At 46.2% G+C, this 20,320-nt stretch overlaps 1 protein-coding gene across 4 annotated transcripts in view; it reads right to left on the bottom strand.

The window, feature by feature from the left end:
* LOC147009935 (uncharacterized) overlaps positions 1-20,320 on the bottom strand; it is a 90,886-nt gene that overhangs the window by 68,970 nt on the left and 1,596 nt on the right. For all 4 annotated transcript variants that reach the window (XR_015053076.1, XM_085863323.1, XM_085863324.1 and 1 more), the window contains exon 2: positions 6,050-6,109. Coding sequence is in view for 3 of the 4 variants with exons in the window: in XM_085863323.1 (XP_085719449.1) it covers positions 6,050-6,109 (60 nt within the window). In the remaining variant the exon portion in view is untranslated. The remainder of the gene's footprint in view (positions 1-6,049; positions 6,110-20,320) is intronic.

The following is a 20,320-nucleotide window of genomic DNA, read 5'->3' as shown; positions in this document are numbered from 1 at the left end:
TAATGATCGTTTTTCATTTTAGTTTATCTTCATATTCTGTACAAAACCCAGGTCATGCAATAGAAAGGAGAGAGAGGGCAAGAAAGCAATGTATTGACGGTGGGGCAGGAGGTGAAGGTGAACCCAACAAGCAAGAGAATAAAGAGAACACCGGGTTACGTCAGATTCATGGAATGAAAGAAATGTGATGAGAATAAATATAGTGCCTGACCGGGGAACTACATAGGTGGGTTTCTTTGACAATCCTGCCAGGACTAAAAGGTGAGACGGTCAGATTTCTCAGGATTAAAATTAATATCTATATATATATATATATATATATATATATATATATATATATATATAGATATGTATATATATATATATATATATATATATATATATATATATATATATATATATATACATACCGTGGAACCCCAAAATTCATGGACCCCACGTATTTGTGATTTACAAAAATGTGACCTGTTTCTACATTCACGGGCCTGTGCTTCGCATATTCTTTTTTGTTGTTGTTTTTTTTTTAACACTTCAGGACTGGTCGCCCATGTTCACCACCACTGATATTAATTCAGCCTGGGGATTCTTCCACAGAAACCTGCTCTCTCTTTTGCACAGATTCATTCCATCTCGTCTTTAATTATCTAAGCCATCCTCCCACTCTTGGTACTCCGAATCCTGTGGTGAGGCGGTTACTTTAAAACAACTTGCTTACTCCCCATGGAAGGCAAATGTGACCGAAGGCAACCTCAGATCATTTCGCAATGCCCACAAGAAGTGTGTCCATCTTCAGGAGAGCCAGAAAAACAACATCTGTCCAATCTCAAGAATGATCTTTCAAACTTGTCTCCCCCCTCTAAAACCTGGTGGTGCCTTGTCACATGTGTCTCTGGTGTATGCTCCCCTTCCATCCCTTCCCTCACTTCAAATGACACAACAGCCGACTCCGCTCGTGAGAAGGCCGAATGCCTCAATTCTGTGTTTGCTTCAAAACACTCTCTCCATGGACCCACCATCATGTGTCCCTAAACCCTCCCTCTATGGACCCATCATTCACAGTCAAACCCAACTGCTCCTGAATTCTGTCTTTTGCACCTAAAAAGGTCGAAAACTTTCCGGCAACCCTCAATTTTGACTCTGCAACTGGATCAGACGGCAACAGCTCACGTGTCCTAAAAACTCGCTCTGTTGCTCTTGTGATTCCTCTCTCTGCCTTTTTATCCTGTCATTTATCATAAGTAATCTTCATTCTGCTAGGAAATCAGTAAACATCACAACATCACATAAAAAAGTGCAAAAATGGATCCTCTTAACTACAGAACAACAAGAAAAATAGCAATCAGAGATTGCAGACCCTCACCAGGACTTCTTTTGAGTGGTGTATTTTTATAGGTTTTAGCGTAAATCCAATATAGCTGCAAACTGTGTGCCCTATGATATATGTCAACCTTTTGTTCCTCATGGACAGGCGGTCATACGTGGTAAAGTTTCGTCTCAATTTGTTCGGCCACTTCAGAGAAGAAGATTTTTGAAGGTTTTTACTTATTTTTTAAAAACAATATGGCTGCCGAATCACATAACTGATTTTTCTGTGGACCATTTTATCCCAAGATGACCCTCAACATTTTTCGTACTGATCGGATGTGGCGTTCCACGTATGCAATTACGACGTCATAAAAATCAAACTCATTCCACGTGAGTACTTGCTATGTGCCAAGTTTCAATTTTTTCCTTGGTGCGGTTTCAGAGAAACAGAGGTCCAAAGTTTTTCCATTTTAATAATATGGCTGCCACACCACGTGACCTATGACATCATAATTATCATTAAAACATTCTACATGTGTAGTTGCACCAATGGCGAAAATTTCGTCTCAATCCAACAAGCGGTTGCGGAGAAAAACACGAAAATTCTGTGTGGACAAACAGACAGACAAACAGACCCAAATGCAATACCCTCTCCTTTGGCGAGGGCAATTAGCTTACATCAGCAAGGTCATGAAATCCATCATCAGAGTTGACATAAAATCCTTCCTTTTCTCCAACAGCCTCATCTCAGATCATCAATTCAGATTCAGCCGTGGTCACTCTACCTTGGACATGCTGCTTCTACTCTCCCAACAATGGATGGAGGCCTTCAATATCAGACATGAGATAAGGGTCGTCTCTCTGGACATATCTCCAGTTTTTGATATAGTCTGCCTTGCTCTCCAAACTGTCTGCCTATGGAATCCAAGGCCAACTCCACTCTTGAATTGCTGACTTCCTCCACTCTCGTAGCCAACGTGTGGCTCTCAATGGAACCCTTTCTTTTCCTCTCCCCGTCGAGGCTGGAGTATCCCCAATCAGTATTCTAGGCCCCATTCTATTCCTAATCTTCATCAATGATCTCACTGACTCTCTGGAAAATCCTCTTTACCTCTTTGCTGACGACTCCATTCTCTGCCATGACATCCCTCATCCTTCTGACAGACAGGCAGCAGCCTCTTCCTCCTGTTCAGACCTTGACAAAATTCCAAACTGGTCAAACACTTGGAACATCGTCTTTCAATCCTGAGAAATCTCGAAATCTGTCTGTCTCTATCTCTATCTCTATCTCTATCTCACCAACCCTCTCAAAGAGGTTCAGTCACTCAAAAGTTTGAGTCTCACTCTTGGACAAGTCACATTTCAAAGTTTGTCTCCAAAGCCAGACGCTGACTGGGTATCCTCCGTCATGCAATGTCTTTCCTTGGCACACCTGAGCTCCTATCCACCGACAAGACTTTCATCCGCAGCTCGATGGAGTTCCGCTCTCCCCTTTGGGCTGGCTAATCTGCCTCACATCTTGATCAGCTCAACACCGTGGAAACAAAGACTTTCAACATCATTGTAATCTCTTGTGATGAAGCCGAGTCTCTGGGCCTTTCACTTCGCCATCACCGACAGGTTGGTGGTCTGTCTTCCTCCACCTCATTTCTGCACTTCCACCCTCTGCCTGCTTTGTCCCCCTCAAGTATCTGCAGTATGCACATGGTCCATCATCAACCCCTTCCGATTGATGCTGTCAAAATCCAGAACCACTGTTCAACCTCCACTCATTTATTCCTCTTTTTTCCCTACCTGTGGAACCACCTTCCATACCCTCTTCAATCTCATTCTTCCCTCCAAGTCTTCAAGACAGCTGTTCATCACCATCTCCAGTCATCCCCAATCCAAAACCATGATCTTTTCTGCATGTTGAACCACCCCCTCCACCCCACCCCTCCCAAAATTTTGCTTATGTATCCATATTGTCCACCATTTGCGTTCTCCCTTAACCCTCATCCTTACCTGCATCCCTCGTTTGTCAGTCTCTGTCTACTTTCTCCCTCCACTCTGCTGTTGGTGTTTCTCCTTTCTGTTCCCTTTATTATGTTGCGTCCCCATTTGTTTTGTGTCATAGCTTTTCCATGAGCCTAGACAATGTTAAAATAAATAAGGAAATAAAACCCTCCCCATTTTTCCCATTGAAACAATGCCCCGACATTCGCGGATTCGACATTCACAGCATTTTTCAGGATTGTATCCCTGCGAATGTCAAGGTCTTACTGTGTGTATTCCAATTATCAGAGCAATATTGCCAGACCAATTATAAATAATCAGGTCTACATTATCTGTTTGTCACTAGGGTGAAATAAGAATGATCCGATATCTCGCGTCACCGAATACCATGTTAATGGCTCTTTGTAATTGTATTAAAGTTCTGAGAAAATTTTTACAACTCCTTGGAAATTAATTATTTTGCTCAGAAAATCTAGTTCTGGAGTTGCTGTGTGAAAAACGATCGATGAAAACTTCCGGCTTCCCCTCCAAGTGACTGTAAACATCTAACAAGAGACATGATGACGTGGCAAAGTATTCGGACAAAAAGGAAACGTGGATGCCAATTAATGTGGAGCCAATTATTCAATTTCAAAATAAACGTTCATTCACTTTTGGTAGCAAAGACTTTTGGTTTGGTGAGGCCTGTCAATAATTTTGGAACAACTATCTCATTTTCAGCCTTGTCATGACATGTTGTCCTCCACATCCTTTGTATTTTACACAGAGATGACTTGGAAGGCCTGATATGAAGGAAATGTTGTGAACCTTAGGCCACAAATAACTATGTGATGTTGAAACTCAGTTATTTATTCCTTGGCATCTTTATTACAAATAAAATTCAACAAATGCATTGAGAGGAAAACATTGTGTTTCTGAGCAAGGTGGCGGTAAGTTATTTGATTAAGGCCTTAACACTGTCTGGACCATTATGTAGGTTAGTTATTTTCTCCCTGTATGAAGGAGCTGTGGTTAGGGATATGTTGTCCTGAGTTTGTGTGCCACTGGGAGATGGTAATGTAACCTGAAGTTGTGAGAAAGGATGGAGTTTGTGTCATCTTTTTCTCCATATCTCGAACCACAACATAAAGTGAGTGAGAATGGTCTTGGATTGTGCTGAGCACTTGGGCTGGTGAGACAAACCATTCTGCGACTCGGGACTTCTTCGAGAGGAAGAGCAAGGAAGAGCAAGGATTCCCCAACAGCCCCTTGCTGAGCCGTTCCCAATGCTCGCTCTCTCAAATCCTGTGTTTCCAACTTCCTCGAATGTTCTCTCTCTCCCCAACCGCCGATTTTGGCCCCTCGCCGTCTTTTTTTCTTGGGAAGCGATCCACCGCTCCGCCCTTGGGAAGCGATCCACCGCTCCGCCCTTGGGAAGCGATCCACCGCTCCGCCCTTGGGAAGCGATCCACCGCTCCGCCCTTGGGAAGCGATCCACCGCTCCGCCCTTGGGAAGCGATCCACCGCTCCGCCATTGGGAAGCGATCCACCGCTCCGCCATTGGGAAGCGATCCACCGCTCCGCCCTTGGGAAGCGATCCACCGCTCCGCCCTTGGGAAGCGATCCACCGCTCCGCCCTTGGGAAGCGATCCACCGCTCCGCCCTTGGGAAGCGATCCACCGCTCCGCCCTTGGGAAGCGATCCACCGCTCCACCCTTGGGAAGCGATCCACCGCTCCACCCTTGGGAAGCGATCCACCGCTCCACCCTTGGGAAGCGATCCACCGCTCCACCCTTGGGAAGCGATCCACCGCTCCACCCTTGGGAAGCGATCCACCGCTCCACCCTTGGGAAGCGATCCACCGCTCCACCCTTGGGAAGCGATCCACCGCTCCACCCTTGGGAAGCGATCCACCGCTCCACCCTTGGGAAGCGATCCACCGCTCCACCCTTGGGAAGCGATCCACCGCTCCACCCTTGGGAAGCGATCCACCGCTCCACCCTTGGGAAGCGATCCACCGCTCCACCCTTGGGAAGCGATCCACCGCTCCACCCTTGGGAAGCGATCCACCGCTCCACCCTTGGGAAGCGATCCACCGCTCCGCCCTTGGGAGGCGATCCAATGCTCCACCCTTGGGAGGCGATCCACCGCTCCACCCTTGGGAGGCGATCCACCACCCCACCCTTGGTAGGCGATCCACCACTCTGTCCTTGGGAGGGGATCCAACGCTCCACCCTTGGGAGGCGATCCACCACTCCGTCCTTGGGAGGCGATCCACCACTCTGTCCTTGGGAGGCGATCCACCGCTCCGCCCTTGGGAGGCGATCCAATGCTCCACCCTTGGGAGGCGATCCACCACCCCACCCTTGGTAGGCGATCCACCACTCTGTCCTTGGGAGGGGATCCAACGCTCCACCCTTGGGAGGCGATCCACCACTCCGTCCTTGGGAGGCGATCCACCACACCGCCCCCACTTCTTTTGTGCCAAGCCTCCCAGCGCCCCCAGGTGGAGATTTACAAAGGGGTTTTACATGCAATTTCCTTTTCCATAATCCCTAATTATTAACACCACCATCCCCTGTATGGTGTACAGGCAAACAAGATAATGCTTAAGCTGACGTTTACCAAATTATTCATCGAGATGGCTAACTACTCGCACATAGACCATGCTACACTATCCATTCCTATCTGTTCTATGGTAATATCTACCCCCCCTCCCCCACAGCCCACCCCTCCCCACAAACGTAACATTATTATTTTAGATTCTTACCTTGTGAGGGAGAACCATTTGTCGGTTCAGGTTCCAACTTCACTACCACAATAGAAGTTCCTGCCAAGAAACAAAACACATGTTAAACAAAATAAAGAGAAATAAAATAAAGATTATGAACATACATACAGCATTAAAGAACAATGATATTCAAAGTGCACATGACTGTTGACCCATTGCACCCAAAATTGAATCAGTTAATATTCATCTTTGCATTGCAGTTCACAACTGGAGGGGGAGCACTCGGTAGAGTGCAAAACCTCTGCCACCAACACTGCTAGGTCACTCAAGTGAACCTGATATCCTATTCATTCAATTTGACGTCAACAGTGCCCACAGAGTTAGTTTGCAACTTTCCCTTTTACTTTTAACTTTTACATACTCAATTCATTCGTCATAACTAGATTCCCTGAGACAGAAATTGATTTTACGTGGGTATATCCACCTGAAGTTCCAAAATTAGCCGCAATTATAATTTTGGCATGTTTTTTTGTTGGAAATCACTTATAACAAGTAGAAATGCAAAAAAAAAAATCGAAATTTTGTTGAAAAAAAAGTTGCAATTTTTTTTTTTCTCTAACATTTTTTTTGGGGGGGGGGTTGGAAATCCCTTAAAGCATGTAGAAATGCAAAAAAAAAAATTCAAATGTTTTTTTCAAAATGGCTGCCATAGTGGCCATATTGGACTTTGGACCAAGTCCAAAATCTAATGGCATGATCCTTGGACCATACCTAATCACCACACCAAGTTTCGTCGAAATCCGTCGAGGAGTTTTTCCGTAATACTGTTCACAAACAAACAAACAAACAGAAAGGGGTGAAAACAGTAACCTCCGATCTTCGATGGCGGAGGTTAATTAAACCAAATTTGGTTGCAACCCTGCAGTGTTTCACATGTTATTGCAGTTACAAAAAGTGTTCAACCCCTTTGCTATGACACTCCAAATTGAGCTCAGGTGCATCCATTTTCCTTCGACCATCCTTGAGATGTCTCTACAACTTGATTGGAGCCCACCTGTGGCCAATTCAATTGATTGGACATTAGAGAGAAACACACCTTTCTATACAACGTTCCACAGTTGACAGTGCATGTCAGAGCAGAAACTCTACCATGAAGTACAAGGAACTGTCCGTAGAACTCCAAGGTAGAATTGTGAGGAGGCATAGATCTGGGTAAGGGTATAAAATAATTTCTAGTGTTGAAAGTTCCCAAGAACACAGTGAGCTCCATCATTATGAAATGGAAAGAATATGGAACTACCCAGACTCTTCCTAGAGCTGGCCGTCCAACCAAACTAAGCAACTGGACAAGAAGGACCTTCATCAGGGAGGTGACCAAGAACCCATTGACCACTCTGACAGAACTACAGAGTTCCTTGGCTGAGATGGGAGAACCTGCCTGAAAGACAACTGTCTCTGCAACACTTCACAAATCTTGCTGAATGGGAGAGTGGCCAGCCGAGAGCCACTCCTGAGAAAAGGGCAAACAATAGCACACCTGGAGTTTGCAAAAAGGCACGTGAAAGACTGGAGAGAGCATGAGGAAAAAAATCCCAGACTTGAATCCCATTGAGAATCTGTGGAAAGACTTGAGGATTTTTCTACACTTACACTACCCATCCAATGTCCCAAAAACATTTTCACGCCATTAAAAAAAAATCTCCGTTAAGGATGTCTTTGGGGGTGGGGGGGGATTGCCCCCCCCCAAAATAGGTGTTTGCCTTCTTATCCGAAACTACATGCACAATTTTGATTAAACATGACCACAACCTTCATCACCTGTGATGTACCAAAGTTTGTTCAATAAATAAAAATAAAAAGTAAATCAGGCGTTTCCCACCCCAAAATAAGTATTCACTGTACTCTCTTCTTCGTTACATATTTTGTGGGTCATCCCTACCTACCAGTGCTTCCCTAGTTATCTTATCCAGCCGCTACCACATGAACGTCCACTGGTGTTGCCCTTATGTTTTTTTTTAAGGAAGCTACCAAGAGAAAAAGAGAGGGGTATGTTGCTGGGTGTTTATGAACATGAACAAGGTTGACTTTCCTTTGAAACAAGGTTGATTGGACTTTCAGAAGAACAAGGAGAAAAGACAAAATGTCATAGCCCCCTTGGTTTTTGGGTGGTCACTAGACTACCCTTATTCTCAGTTTTTCCATCTATCTGTATGTTTGTTTGTATGTAATGGACAGCTCTGGAGGCCAGAGGAGTCAACCAATTTTGATGAAACTTGACAGGTAGGTTCATACCAGGATGTAGTTGTATGCTTTTGAGCACTGATGCTGCGGACGCCACCGTTGCATAGCAACGGGACTTTGAATTTTTTGATAAATCCTAAAAAATTAATTTTTTCGACAATCAAAAATCGGCTTGCGTGCTTTTATGCGCACTATAATCAACCTCTTTGTCAAAAAATTTCAGCCTGATCCGTAAAAACTATGACTGGTATGCAATTATGTCGCGACCACCTATGTCGCCTACCGGCTTGTTGTAGTTTTCTGTACAGAGTTAAAGGGCTAGCCAATATTTGCAAGATTTATGTGTATGCACAACTGACTTGAGTGATCATGTGACATGGAAGATTGCAAACGGTTGGTTTATTTGGTCATGAATATTAATGATGTGCGTCATGTTGATATTTTGTGTGAGATACTTGGTCACGTGACATGTATGAAGTTTTTCAATTGGGAATGCAAATTTCGCACAGAAGGGATTCAATGTTCATATATTTTGGGGGAGACACACTGAATTACGCAAACAGTATAACATTTAATAATAGTTATTTGTGTATAAAAGATATCTATAATTGTGGACAATAGGAAATTATCATTCAGTTGAAAAGGCTGTCTCATAAGTTTTTGAAAATTGCACTTCAAGGTGTTTGGGGTGAAAATGAAAAGTAATCAGAATTTTTTTTTCATGAAAGATGCTTCATGGTGTAGGTATGAAAAATGAGAACATCAGTAAATGCATGTCTGAGCCATGGTGGAGGACTTGTTCAATCAGGTCTGGTCAAGTCAAGTAGAGGAGCATGTGCTGGAGCAGTGCGTCACTGCATCCACCTTCCGCCGGTACTCCAGGGGCCTCCGTCTGGCCAGCCCCAGGCAAATGCCTGGCCCATCCCCATCTCCTTGAGATGCCGATCAATCTGCTGCAACAACATGGCATGTGGTCGGCCCATTGCCTCTTCCACTCACGAGGTTCCATCGCTGAGAGAATATGGTGAGCAGGATCAGTGCCAGGAAAATGAGTCACAAATCCATTCACCTGCAGCTGATGCTAATGGACTATTCAGGAAACAAATCTCATCTGAGTCTCTCTCAGCAACCGCTCGTTGGATACATAGTCCGACCAGCAATCGCCAAAGATTCTCCAACAAAATCTGGAAACGAAGGAGCCAAGTCAGTTCCGGTTCTGACTTTGCAGCAACGGCAGGTTCTTTCAGGGATCTCTGCCGACTTTCTCAAAGTTAAGTTTCCGGTTGTTATATGTGACATTTTAACTATAAATTTTCACACCTATATGTTTCTGTGTGTTCCCAGCTCAGTTTTGTTTCAAAAATCGTGCTATTTTTGTGAGTTTTCGTCGACCTTGTCTTAACGGGTTCCTTGAGGCCAACACATCCTTCCCCTCTCGGTGTATGATCGTTTTTATTTGTATTCTCTCCCTATTACCTTCAATTCCTATTTTCCCCACTTTCCCAACGTCCCCCCATCCCTCGCAACTCAACACTATGTTTCATGTCTTAAATTTAAATGAAAAAAAAAAATAACGACCATACTCACATGTCCCGATCCTCCTCCTTCATCTGATTCTTCTTCTTCTTCTTTTTCTTCCTCCTGCTGGCACACCATCTTTCTTCTACTTGAGCTGACCCTCTCTCACCATTACCTTCACTATTTCTTCCTGCAACCTTCCATTCCTGAATCTTACCTAATCTTCAAAAACCTATCAAAAAATAATAAATTTTCCTTGTATCCTTTCTATCAAAACGCTTCCTGTAACCACGTGTCTCTCTCCACCCTCTTCCTGCTACCTTCCGTTGATCCATCAGTTTCACTCTGCGTTCACCGTTCCATATTGACCATACGGCTCCACGATTTTGCTTCAACCTTCCCTTTTCCGAATGTTAAGCAATCCTTATTTAAAATAAATAAATGAATAAATTCACTCTTGACGATACATCTCCCATAGCCACGTGCTTCTCCCGTAACCACGTGCTTTGTTTACACCCCCTGCATTTACCGATCCAAATTCACCATTCACCTCACGATTTTTTCTTCAACACTTCCACTACCTAATCTGATGAAAACTCTCTCAAAAAATAATCATAATAATAATAATAATAATAATAATAATAATAATAATAATAACTAGCCGAAACCCCGTCACAGACGGATTCCCTTCATTCAACCACCCTCACCAGCTCACCCACAATCGAGGGACATGGACTGGACAGGGCGTGCTTTCCCCCGCCTACTCATCCCCCGCCCATGCCCCATCCCCCACCTTCAATTTGCTTACCCCCGCCCAAAAATTTAATTACCCCAGCCCCGCCTCCGCCTCTTCACTCCACACACACACACACACACACACACACACACACACACACACACACACACACACACACACACACACACACACACACACACACACACACACACACACACACACAGGTCTCTTGATTCCCCACCCCACTTGCCCCCGGGCCCCCGCCCCCTGTCCACCCCCTCACATTCAACCCTGCTTAATTCACCCCAGCCCCCACCCACTCATCCCCCGCTTTCAATTTGCTTACCTTGCCCCCCCGTTTCTTCATCCCCCGCCCCCACCTCTTCACTCCTCGCCCCCGTCTCACCGAAAAGTGTTTATTCTGCTTCAGAGTTTAAAGTTGGCTATTGCCACGATGTGCGATGCACTCTTACAGGTACGAAGTTTCTTTCAGTCCAGGTCACAGTACCGAGAAAAACGTGACACGACCGCTAGGAGGAGCACAAAATTGGTCCTTCAGTTTTAATATATAGAAGATACAATGTTTCTTGTTAGATTTTTGTGTCAAATTCACATTCTGAGGTAGTCAGCATGTGCAGAAGAGGGTTTTACATTGCAGACGCTATTTTCGAGGGGTGGAATTACACCTCTCAGCAGTGACGGTCTGTCGACGACAGACGTAATGATGTCAGCGAATGACCGATGATGTCATGACGTCCTGACGCCTCTCAGCGGTGACATCACACGTCGCTATGTAAAACGAAAAGTGTTTATTCTGCTTCAGAGTTGAAGTTTGACTATTGGCATGATGTGCGATGCACTCTTACAGGTATGAAGTTTATTTCAGTCCAGGTCACAGTACCGAGAAAAACGTGACGCGAACGCTAGGAGGAGCACAAAAATCGGTCCTTCAGTATTAACATATAGATAAAAACGATCTCTTGTAATGCTTCATCTTCCTTTTTCACATGTGTGGTACTCATGACTGAATCTTACTTTACTACTCTTCTATTTCAACAGACTGCTCTCAATTCGACCTTTCATTCAAACCTTGCCCAAAAAATCCAACTGTTACAGTGATTCTTCTCTCCATTCTCAGAATTCGCCTTTATTGCATCCATCAAGAAATGTCTTTAATCGCATCTCTGAACGAAAAAAAATTAAAACCCCAGTTTGCTATGAATGTTCACTTCCCATCAAACATTCTTTTTTTCCAACTTCAGTGCCAACTCACCCCTCTCACTCCTCCCTCTCAAAGCAACCATCACACTCTTCTCCCTACCAGCTTCCCTCTCACCTTTCTAAAGAACTCCCCCCTCACCTTTCTCCCTCAACTCTCCCCACTCACCCTTCTCCCACCATTCACCCCCTCACTCACCCTTCTCAAAGTTGCACCCCGTTCACATCTACAAAGCTGCCTCCTTCCCCTGCCCTCTCTCCTCCATCTCTTCACTCCACCTCCTCAAATCCTCAACTGCCTTCTGCCCCCTCTCTTGCCTCCCCTCTCCCCCAGCACCACAGAGCCTTTTCTCCTTTTCATCCGGCCCCCTCCCCTATGCCTGGTGTTGGCTTAATGGTTAGGGTGGCGGGCTTTGGATCCGAGGGTCCTGAGTTGAATCCTGTTCAGCTGTTCAATTAATACCAGGTGGGGTTAACTCGGCCTGTCATCCTTCCAAGGTCAGCAAAATGAGTGCCAGCATGCTGGTGTCCAGGCTGTGTCGGAGTGGTGACCTGTCCAGGAATGTGTCCAATAGCCAAGGAGACTGCTTAAGCAGCACCAACGCTCTGCACAGAGTTTGGTCCCAATCTCCTCCTCCTCCCCAAGCGATTCTGAAATCCCCCACACTCTTTCAACAACTCTCCTTACCTCCCCCCCCTCCTCCCTTGTCTTACCCTCCCCCAACCCAACAATCCCCTGCACCCAAGCCTCCTCCCTTCCCTCTTCATGAACAGTGTGAACCTCAAATATCCGGGGCCTTCACTCAAACCTTACAGATCTTTCCATCAAGGTTGTCACTGACAAACCAGACAATCTGCCTAACAGAAACTTTCCTCCCTCAAGACGTGTCTAACTCCCAAGTATCTCTCCCTGGTTACTGCCTCCTCCGGTATGACAGACCTGAGCCTCGTCCTGGTGGAGGAGTTGCTCTCTTCATCAAAGACTATATTCCTCACTCTCCATACACTGCCCTCACTCCCCCACACCCCCAGAATACCTCTGGCTAGGGCTTCCCCTCCACTCCCACCTCATGTTTATATGTGTACTGTACCGCCCACCAAACACTGATGATTCCATTTACACCTCACAATCCGGAAACATGGACCAACTTCTATCTTCTCATCCAAACTCTCTCTTCCTCATATGTAGTGACTTCAATTGTCATCATGCCAGTTGGCTGGGTGTGGGTACCTCTCTCACCTGTCATGGCACTTCAGCAAAAGATTTCTGCGACTCAATGGGACTCACTCAATCGGTAAAGTTCCCTACCCGGATCTCACCCAATGAGACTCTATCTCTTCTGGATCTGATTTTGACAAATTTCCTTGAAAATATCTGCTGTTCTTCCTTCGCTCCAATCGGTTCTTCTGACTATGTGCTTTTCAAAGTGGACATCTCTCTGGCAGTTATCAGAGAACAACCTCAGTGATGTCGAGTCTGGCATTTCACTCAAGCCGACTGGCAGGGTCTCCAAGCAGCCATCAAACTTCTAGACTGGTCTCCCATCACGACTTTCTCAAACATCAATTCATCCTGGGAATTCTTTCAAAGAAAGTTGCTCTCCCTCATGCACAGATTTATCCCCTCTCGTCTTCAGTTATCCTACCCTTCCTCCCGCCCACGGTTCACTGAAGCTTGTGGAGAGGCAGTTGTCCTGAAACAACTTGCCTTTGCCTCATGGAAAGCAAACCCAACTGAGGGTAATCTAAGTTCCTTCCATAAAGCTCGGAACAAGTGTGTATCTACCCTCAGGAGAGCCAGAAAACAACATCTGTCAAAGCTCAAGTCCGAACTCTCAAACCTCTCTCCCTCAAATCTAATCTGTTTAGATTTAGGTGGTGTCTAATCAAATCTGTTTCTGGTGTATGTTCCCCCTCCATCCCCTCCCTTACCTCAAATGGCCACACTGCAGATACCGCACGTGAAAAGGCTGAATGCCTAAACTCAGTGTTTGCATCGAAATCTTGTGTCCGAAACCCATCACTTTCTGTACCCACCTTACCCAGTTGCACCCAACTGTCCCTGGACTCTGTGTCGTTTGACTCTGACAAAGTGGAGAGTTTGACTCTGTCAATCCTCAACTCAAATCCTGAAACCGGTCCAGACGGCATCAGCCCACATGTCCGAGAAAAACTGCTCCTCTGCTCTTGCTCACTCTCTCTCTCTCTGTTCTATTCACCCTCTCCTTTGCTCAAGGTCATCTGCCATCAACTTGGAAATCAGCAAACATGAGTGCCTTGCACAAAAAAGGTGCTAAAACAGATCCCTGCAACGACAGACCAATCAGCCTTCTCCCAATCATCAGCAAGGTAATGAATCCATCGTCACTTCAGCCATTAAAACCTTCCTCTTCTCCAATGGCTTGATTTCCGATCATCAATTTGGTTTCAGACCAGGTCACTCTACCCTGGATATGCTGCTTCTGCTCTCCCAACAATGGATGGAGGTCCTCAATGTCAGATATGAAATCAGAGCCATATCCCGAGACATATCGCATACTTTTGACACAGTCTGGCACCCTGCCCTGCTCACCAAACTCTCTTCCTATGGTATCCAAGGCCATCTGCACTCATGGCTCGCAGACTTCCTCTCCTGTTGCAGCAAACGTGTGGCCCTAAATGGAATTCTTTTATCCCCTCTTCCTGTCCAAGCTGGAGTTCCTCAAGGCAGCGTTCTGGGCCCTGTTCTTTTTCTGGTTTTCATCAATGATGTCCAACTCTCTGGAAAATCCTCTTTTTCTCTTTGCCGACGACTCCACCCTCTGCCGTACCATCTGTCATCCCTCAGACCGGCAAGCAGCAGCTTCTTCACTCACTGCAGATCTGGATAAAATCACAAACTGGTCCAACACGTGGAACATGTCTTTCAATCCAGACAAATCTCACACTCTCACTATGTCTCTTCGAAAGGACCGTTTACAAAACCCCCCCATCCACTTTCTCAACAATCCTCTGGAAGAAGTCTTTTCCTTCAAGCTTCTGGGTCTCACTATCTGCCATGACCTTTCCTGGGAAAGTCACATTTCCAACCTCGCCTCAAAAGCCAGTCGCCGACTGGGAATCCTCCGTCGTGCCAAGTCCTTCCTCGGCCCTCTTGAGCTCCTGACCACTTACAAAGCTTTTGTCCGTAGCCTTATGGAGTACTGCTCTCCCCTCTGGGCTGGTGCTCCTGCCTCCCACCTTTCTCGGCTTCACGCTGTCGAAACCAGGGCATTTAAGATCATCGGCATCTCCCGCAATGAAGCTGAGTCTTTGGGCCTCTCACTCAATCACCGAAGGTTGGTCGGTGGTCTTTCTGTCTTCTACCGACTCCTCTCCAGCCTTGCCCCCCCTGCTCTCTCTGCGATTTGTCCCCACCACATTTCCACAGGGCGCTCAAGGTCCGCCAACAACCCCTTTCTGGTAAAACTACCAAAATCACGAATCACTGCTCATCTTCACTCTTTCATTCCTCTTTTTTCCCGCCTTTGGAATAAACTTCCTCACTCTATTCTTTCCCATTCTTCCCTCCAGGCTTTCAAAACAGCTGTTCACCACCACCTCTTATCTTCCCCCATCCAAATCCTCGATCTTTTCTACCCCCGATAATCCACCCAAGCCCACTTCCTTCATTTCTCCTGCTTTCCTTCCTGAAAGTCCCTGAAATGTCCATCTTCTCTTCGCCATGTTCCCCGTCCCATCCCCATCCCTCTTCCTTTCACAGTTCACCTAATGTGTCTGTTCCCCACTGTTTTGTCCCTTCCACTCCCGCCCCTCTTGTCTCATGCCTCCTTGCTGTGAGTTGTGTGTTAGCTCTCATACGAGCCTCGACCAAGGTATACAAAAAAATAAAAAATAAAAAGAAATAAAAAAAGACCCAGACATCTGTTAACATCTGGCACACAGCCAGCGGAGACAAGAATATAACTGCCAAGGTAAGTGAATCTCTCCATGATATCAACATCCTCATCACAACAGGTACAGACAAGATAGCAGCATAGACAAGCCTGGATCTTAGTTTGGACCCAGGATGCCTGTAATCTCAACGACTCAGACGCCTCATTCAGCACGTCGAAGGCACCAAAAGGATGTTGAGAGTCTCCGCAAAGATGACTGCATCGTCTGTGAAATCAAGGTCAGAGATCAAGACACTCCCAAATGATGCACTACAGCTTAATCTCTTCGACATCCTCCCGAGAATCCAGTCCGTACAAGCACTGAAAAGTGTGGGGGCCAATACACACCCCTGATGAACTCCAGTAACAACTGGAAACTAGTTAGAGATGGAACCACCACATCTCACAGCACTCTCAGTACCAGAGTAGAGTTCAGACATCAGATTGTTCAATTTTGGTGGCACCCCATGAAGACCAAGAATCCTCCAGAGGGCATCCCAATTCACTGAATCTAACACTTTGCAGAGCTCAACATCGGCTGCAAGTAGCCCCTGCTGAAATTCTCGTCTGTGTTGGGTGAGGACCTGAAGAGCAAGGATACGGTCAATTGTTGACCTCTTTGGTGTAAAGCCTGACTGCTCTTTACGCTGGTGCTCAAGCAGATGGTGGCGAACCCTATCAAGAATTATCCGAGTAAAGAACTTGCCGAGCACTGAGAGCAGCGTCCCCCCTTAGTAGTTGTTGCAATCCTGGCGATCACCCTTCCCTTTTAATAGAGGGACAACAAGGGCCCTCTTCCAGTCAGTTGGGATGATGCCTGTGTTTTGCGTAGAGCACAGAACTGCATGCAATGACATGAGTACAGCATTTCCACCAGCCTTAAGAAGTTCAGCATGGATGCCACAGATCCCAGGAGCTTTACCCCGTGTCAACCGGTTCACCGCAGCCCGTGCTTCCACAAACAAATGTGAATCACAGTTGATTGGAGGGTCAGCAATAGGGACAGTAACACACCTGACATCAAACTTGACAGCTGGTAGGTCAGCCTGATACAGCCGCTCAAAGTCACCGGCCCAGTGGGACCTTCACTTTGGACTCCTCTGTCAAGAACCCACCACCCTCCACTCTCACTGCAGTAGGTCGAGGGACGGGCTTGGAGGAACGCAATGCGCGAATTCCCCTGTAAGCAGGATGAGAATCACTTGACCAGAGGTGATGCTCTACCCCCTCACAGATTCCTTGCACAAAGCCTTCCTTGTCCACCCTCAGCACACATAGTTTTATGCCTCAGCTCCCTGAACAGCTCAGCCCTGCTATTAAGCCTGGCCCTGTGACTCTGGTCAATCGTATCCAGTGTCCCTTGAGAGGCAAAATTCTTCTTCGCCTGATGGTGGGTTCAAATACATCCACCGGCACCATCAAGTATGGTGGTCTTGAAGGCACTCCACAACTCTTCAGGATTCTCCAAAGCACCCAGACCCCCCAAATCCCTGCTCAGCCTGTTCGCAAACTCCTCAACTACTCTCTCATGTTTGAGCTTGCCAACATCCACCCTAAAGGCCCTGTCACACCTTGACGTTTTAGCCAGCGTATGGCAAGGTATCAAAATGTATGCAAAACGCTGGCGTACGCTGAACTATTGATGTTTTTTTCCCAGTTTTGGACGTATTCATAATGAGTTGGACGTTTGCATAACACATTAGTAACGTACACAGAACGTTTCAATCACATATAGATAACTTATACCAACGAATGCTGAGCGTGTTGTCGGCGTTCACAACCTATTCCCAACGATAGTATAACGTATGCATAGCGCGCGGCAGCGTATCGCCGACAATCACGTGGCGTAGGCTATTCACAGGCTGCGGCTCGACGATTCAAATCATAACCGCACTAGACATCGAAGTGTGAAGCCGCTGTCACACCTTGACGTTTTAGCCAGCGTATGCCGACGTATGAAAAATTTGCCGAACCAAGCTGGCACACGTCGAATACGTTATGGGTAAGTTTTGTATACGTTAAGATCACGCTGGCATACGTCGTCGTACGTCGAGAAATTTTCAGCATGTTGAAAATTTATCGACGTACTCGGCGTATGACACACGTTCCGCATACGCTGGCCATAAGTTGTAGGCACGTTACGCGATCGTTGACACACGTCGACACACGTTACTTGTAAGTTACTCATAAGTCGAAACCCGTCGAGGTAATGGTTAGCGTCAGTGTTCCAGACTCCCTGTTTTTTTTTTTTTCTTCGGTATGACGGTGATGTTGACACTTCGATTTCTCGTGCGGTTATGATTTAAATCGTTGAGCGGCAGCCTATTATTTATATTATATTATAACCGCACTAGAAATCGAAGTGTCAACATCACCGTCATTCCAAAGAAAAAAAATAAATAATAAAAACAGGGAGTCTGGAACATTGACGGTAACCATCACCTTGATGTGTTTCGACTTCTGAGTAACTTACAAGTAACGTGTGTCAACGATCGCGTAACGTGCCTACAACACGTTACTCATAGGTTAGAAATAAGTTTCGGGTATGCTAAACATTACCTCGACGCGTTTCGACTTGAGTAACTTACAGTAACGTGCCTACAACTTATGGCCAGCGTTATGCGGAACGTGCGAGTCGTACGCTGGCATACGTCGAAAAATTTAAAGCATGGAAAATTTGTCTAACAGCTCGGCGTACTACGCCGTATGCCAGCGTGCTCTTAACGTATACAAACTTACCCATAACGTATTTGACGTGTGCCAACGTTTTAGCCAAATTTTTCATAAGTCAGGCATACGCTGGCTAAATCGTCAAGGTGTGACAGGGCCTTAAGCAGGGATGGTACCATTCTCCCAGATTTAAGCTGAAACAAGTCTGTGGTCAGTATTGAGGAATTGAGCACTCCGGTTGACCCTGCAGTTCTGGATCATCCTCCAGTAACCATCAACGAGCACATGGTCAATCTCCTTTGCACACCACCAACGTTGGAATACAAAATCCAGCGATAAGCCTGTTGGCACTGAAACCACGAACCAGCCACCCTAAGTCCATGATCTCTTGCAAAGTCAAGGAACTTCATGCGATTCTGGTTCACAGTTCCAGACCCAGGGGGCCAACACATGTCTCATAACCATCCCAATCAGTTCCAGTCGATGCATTGAAATCCCCCAACTAGAAGAGTGTCCCGCCTGGGGCACTGATCAACCACAGACTTGAGCGTGGCATAGAATGCGTCCTTCACGGTGAGATCACTCGCCTCAGTCGGAGCATAAACAGAGACCAGGGAAATGACCCCCAAGGAATGACGAATCCTTCGTCTCATGTGCTTGTTGACCGGTGTTACCTCAATTATCTTTGGAGTCAGGTTATTGGACGTAGCTGCAGCAACTCCTTGGGTATGGTAACCATCAGAGCGACCAGACCAATAGTAGGTGTAACCACCCACCATGATCTCGCCACTATCCGGTCTCCGAACCTCAGAGTGCTGCAATACCGATGTTCAAATGCTTGAGCTCAGATGATAATAGAGACAGGTGATCATCTTCCAGGCAACCAACCGAAGGGACCGCCTCAGGTTAACCAAAGGAGACCGCCGTTTTGTGAACGACACCTCAGCACCACTCCTCCACACACAACCGCAATCTGACCCTGGAGGTTTATCCCATGGTTGTTGGAGGTTTTTCTCCTATCATCAAGGAATGGGGGTCCCGAAGGCTTTGCCCCAATCCTGTCATCTGGTGAGCTGCCATGTGAAGGGCAGTAGCATAGGAGGTACTCCCCCACAAAGTGGGTTTTCATATCTCCTTACATTTGTGCGTTTTGCAGAATAAAATGTTTTACGGTGGCTGGAGTGTAAATCCTGCCACGAACCTAAAAAAAAAAAAAAAGTAACCCAACTGCAGGAAGACATCCGCAGACACAGAAGGGCATGAGAAATGGATGGCTGTTGGCTCACATGGAGCTCCTCCATCCTTTGACAGGTTTTGTTTTTAATCCTGCTGGGTGTCCATATCCAAACACCCTCCTCACCAGAAAACCTGGTGGGGGAGATGGTTTAGACGCCGACAACTCGACCATGAAACAGATTAGTACAGGTTTACATGGTACCTGTAGCAAGTCACAGATCTAATCTGGCTTGACCTGACCCTCCTCCCTGCAGGTCTTCAAAACAGCTGTTCACCGCCATCTCATGCATTCTCCCATCCAAAACCATGATCTTTTCTACCCATGTTAATGCACCCCAAACCCACCTCTTTCAAATTCCCTGTTTTCCTACCTGAAAGTCCCGGTAGTGTCCATCTTGTATACCCCGTGTACCCCGCCACATCCCTCTCCCTTCCATCGATCTCATGTCTCTGCTTCCGACTGTTTTGTACTTCCCTCTCCTGTCCCTCTTGTCTCTTGCTTCCTTTGTTATACATTCTGTGTGTTAGCTCTTATATGAGCCTTGACAATGTATACAAAAAAGAAAAAGAAAAAAAAAGTTCAACAGGGGCTCATAAAATCCAGTACCAGACAGCGATCAGAGGAAAGGAAGCTCTTGCTGAGTGTTTAGGCATCGATGGCAAGTGACTTGGATTTTATGGGTTTGACTCGTTTTGTTTGTGAAGACCCGCAGACCCGTTTTGGCGAGGTCAAAACCCGTATTGGATGGAAAGTATGATCAATTTTAAAAACGCAAT

This window comes from Eptatretus burgeri, chromosome 17 (genome assembly GCF_056783735.1).
Source record: "Eptatretus burgeri isolate ZD-2024b chromosome 17, Ebu_testis_v1, whole genome shotgun sequence".
NCBI lineage: Eukaryota > Metazoa > Chordata > Myxini > Myxiniformes > Myxinidae > Eptatretus > Eptatretus burgeri.
Note: the sequence above shows the minus strand (reverse complement) of the source record. Positions and strands in the feature narration are given on the sequence as shown.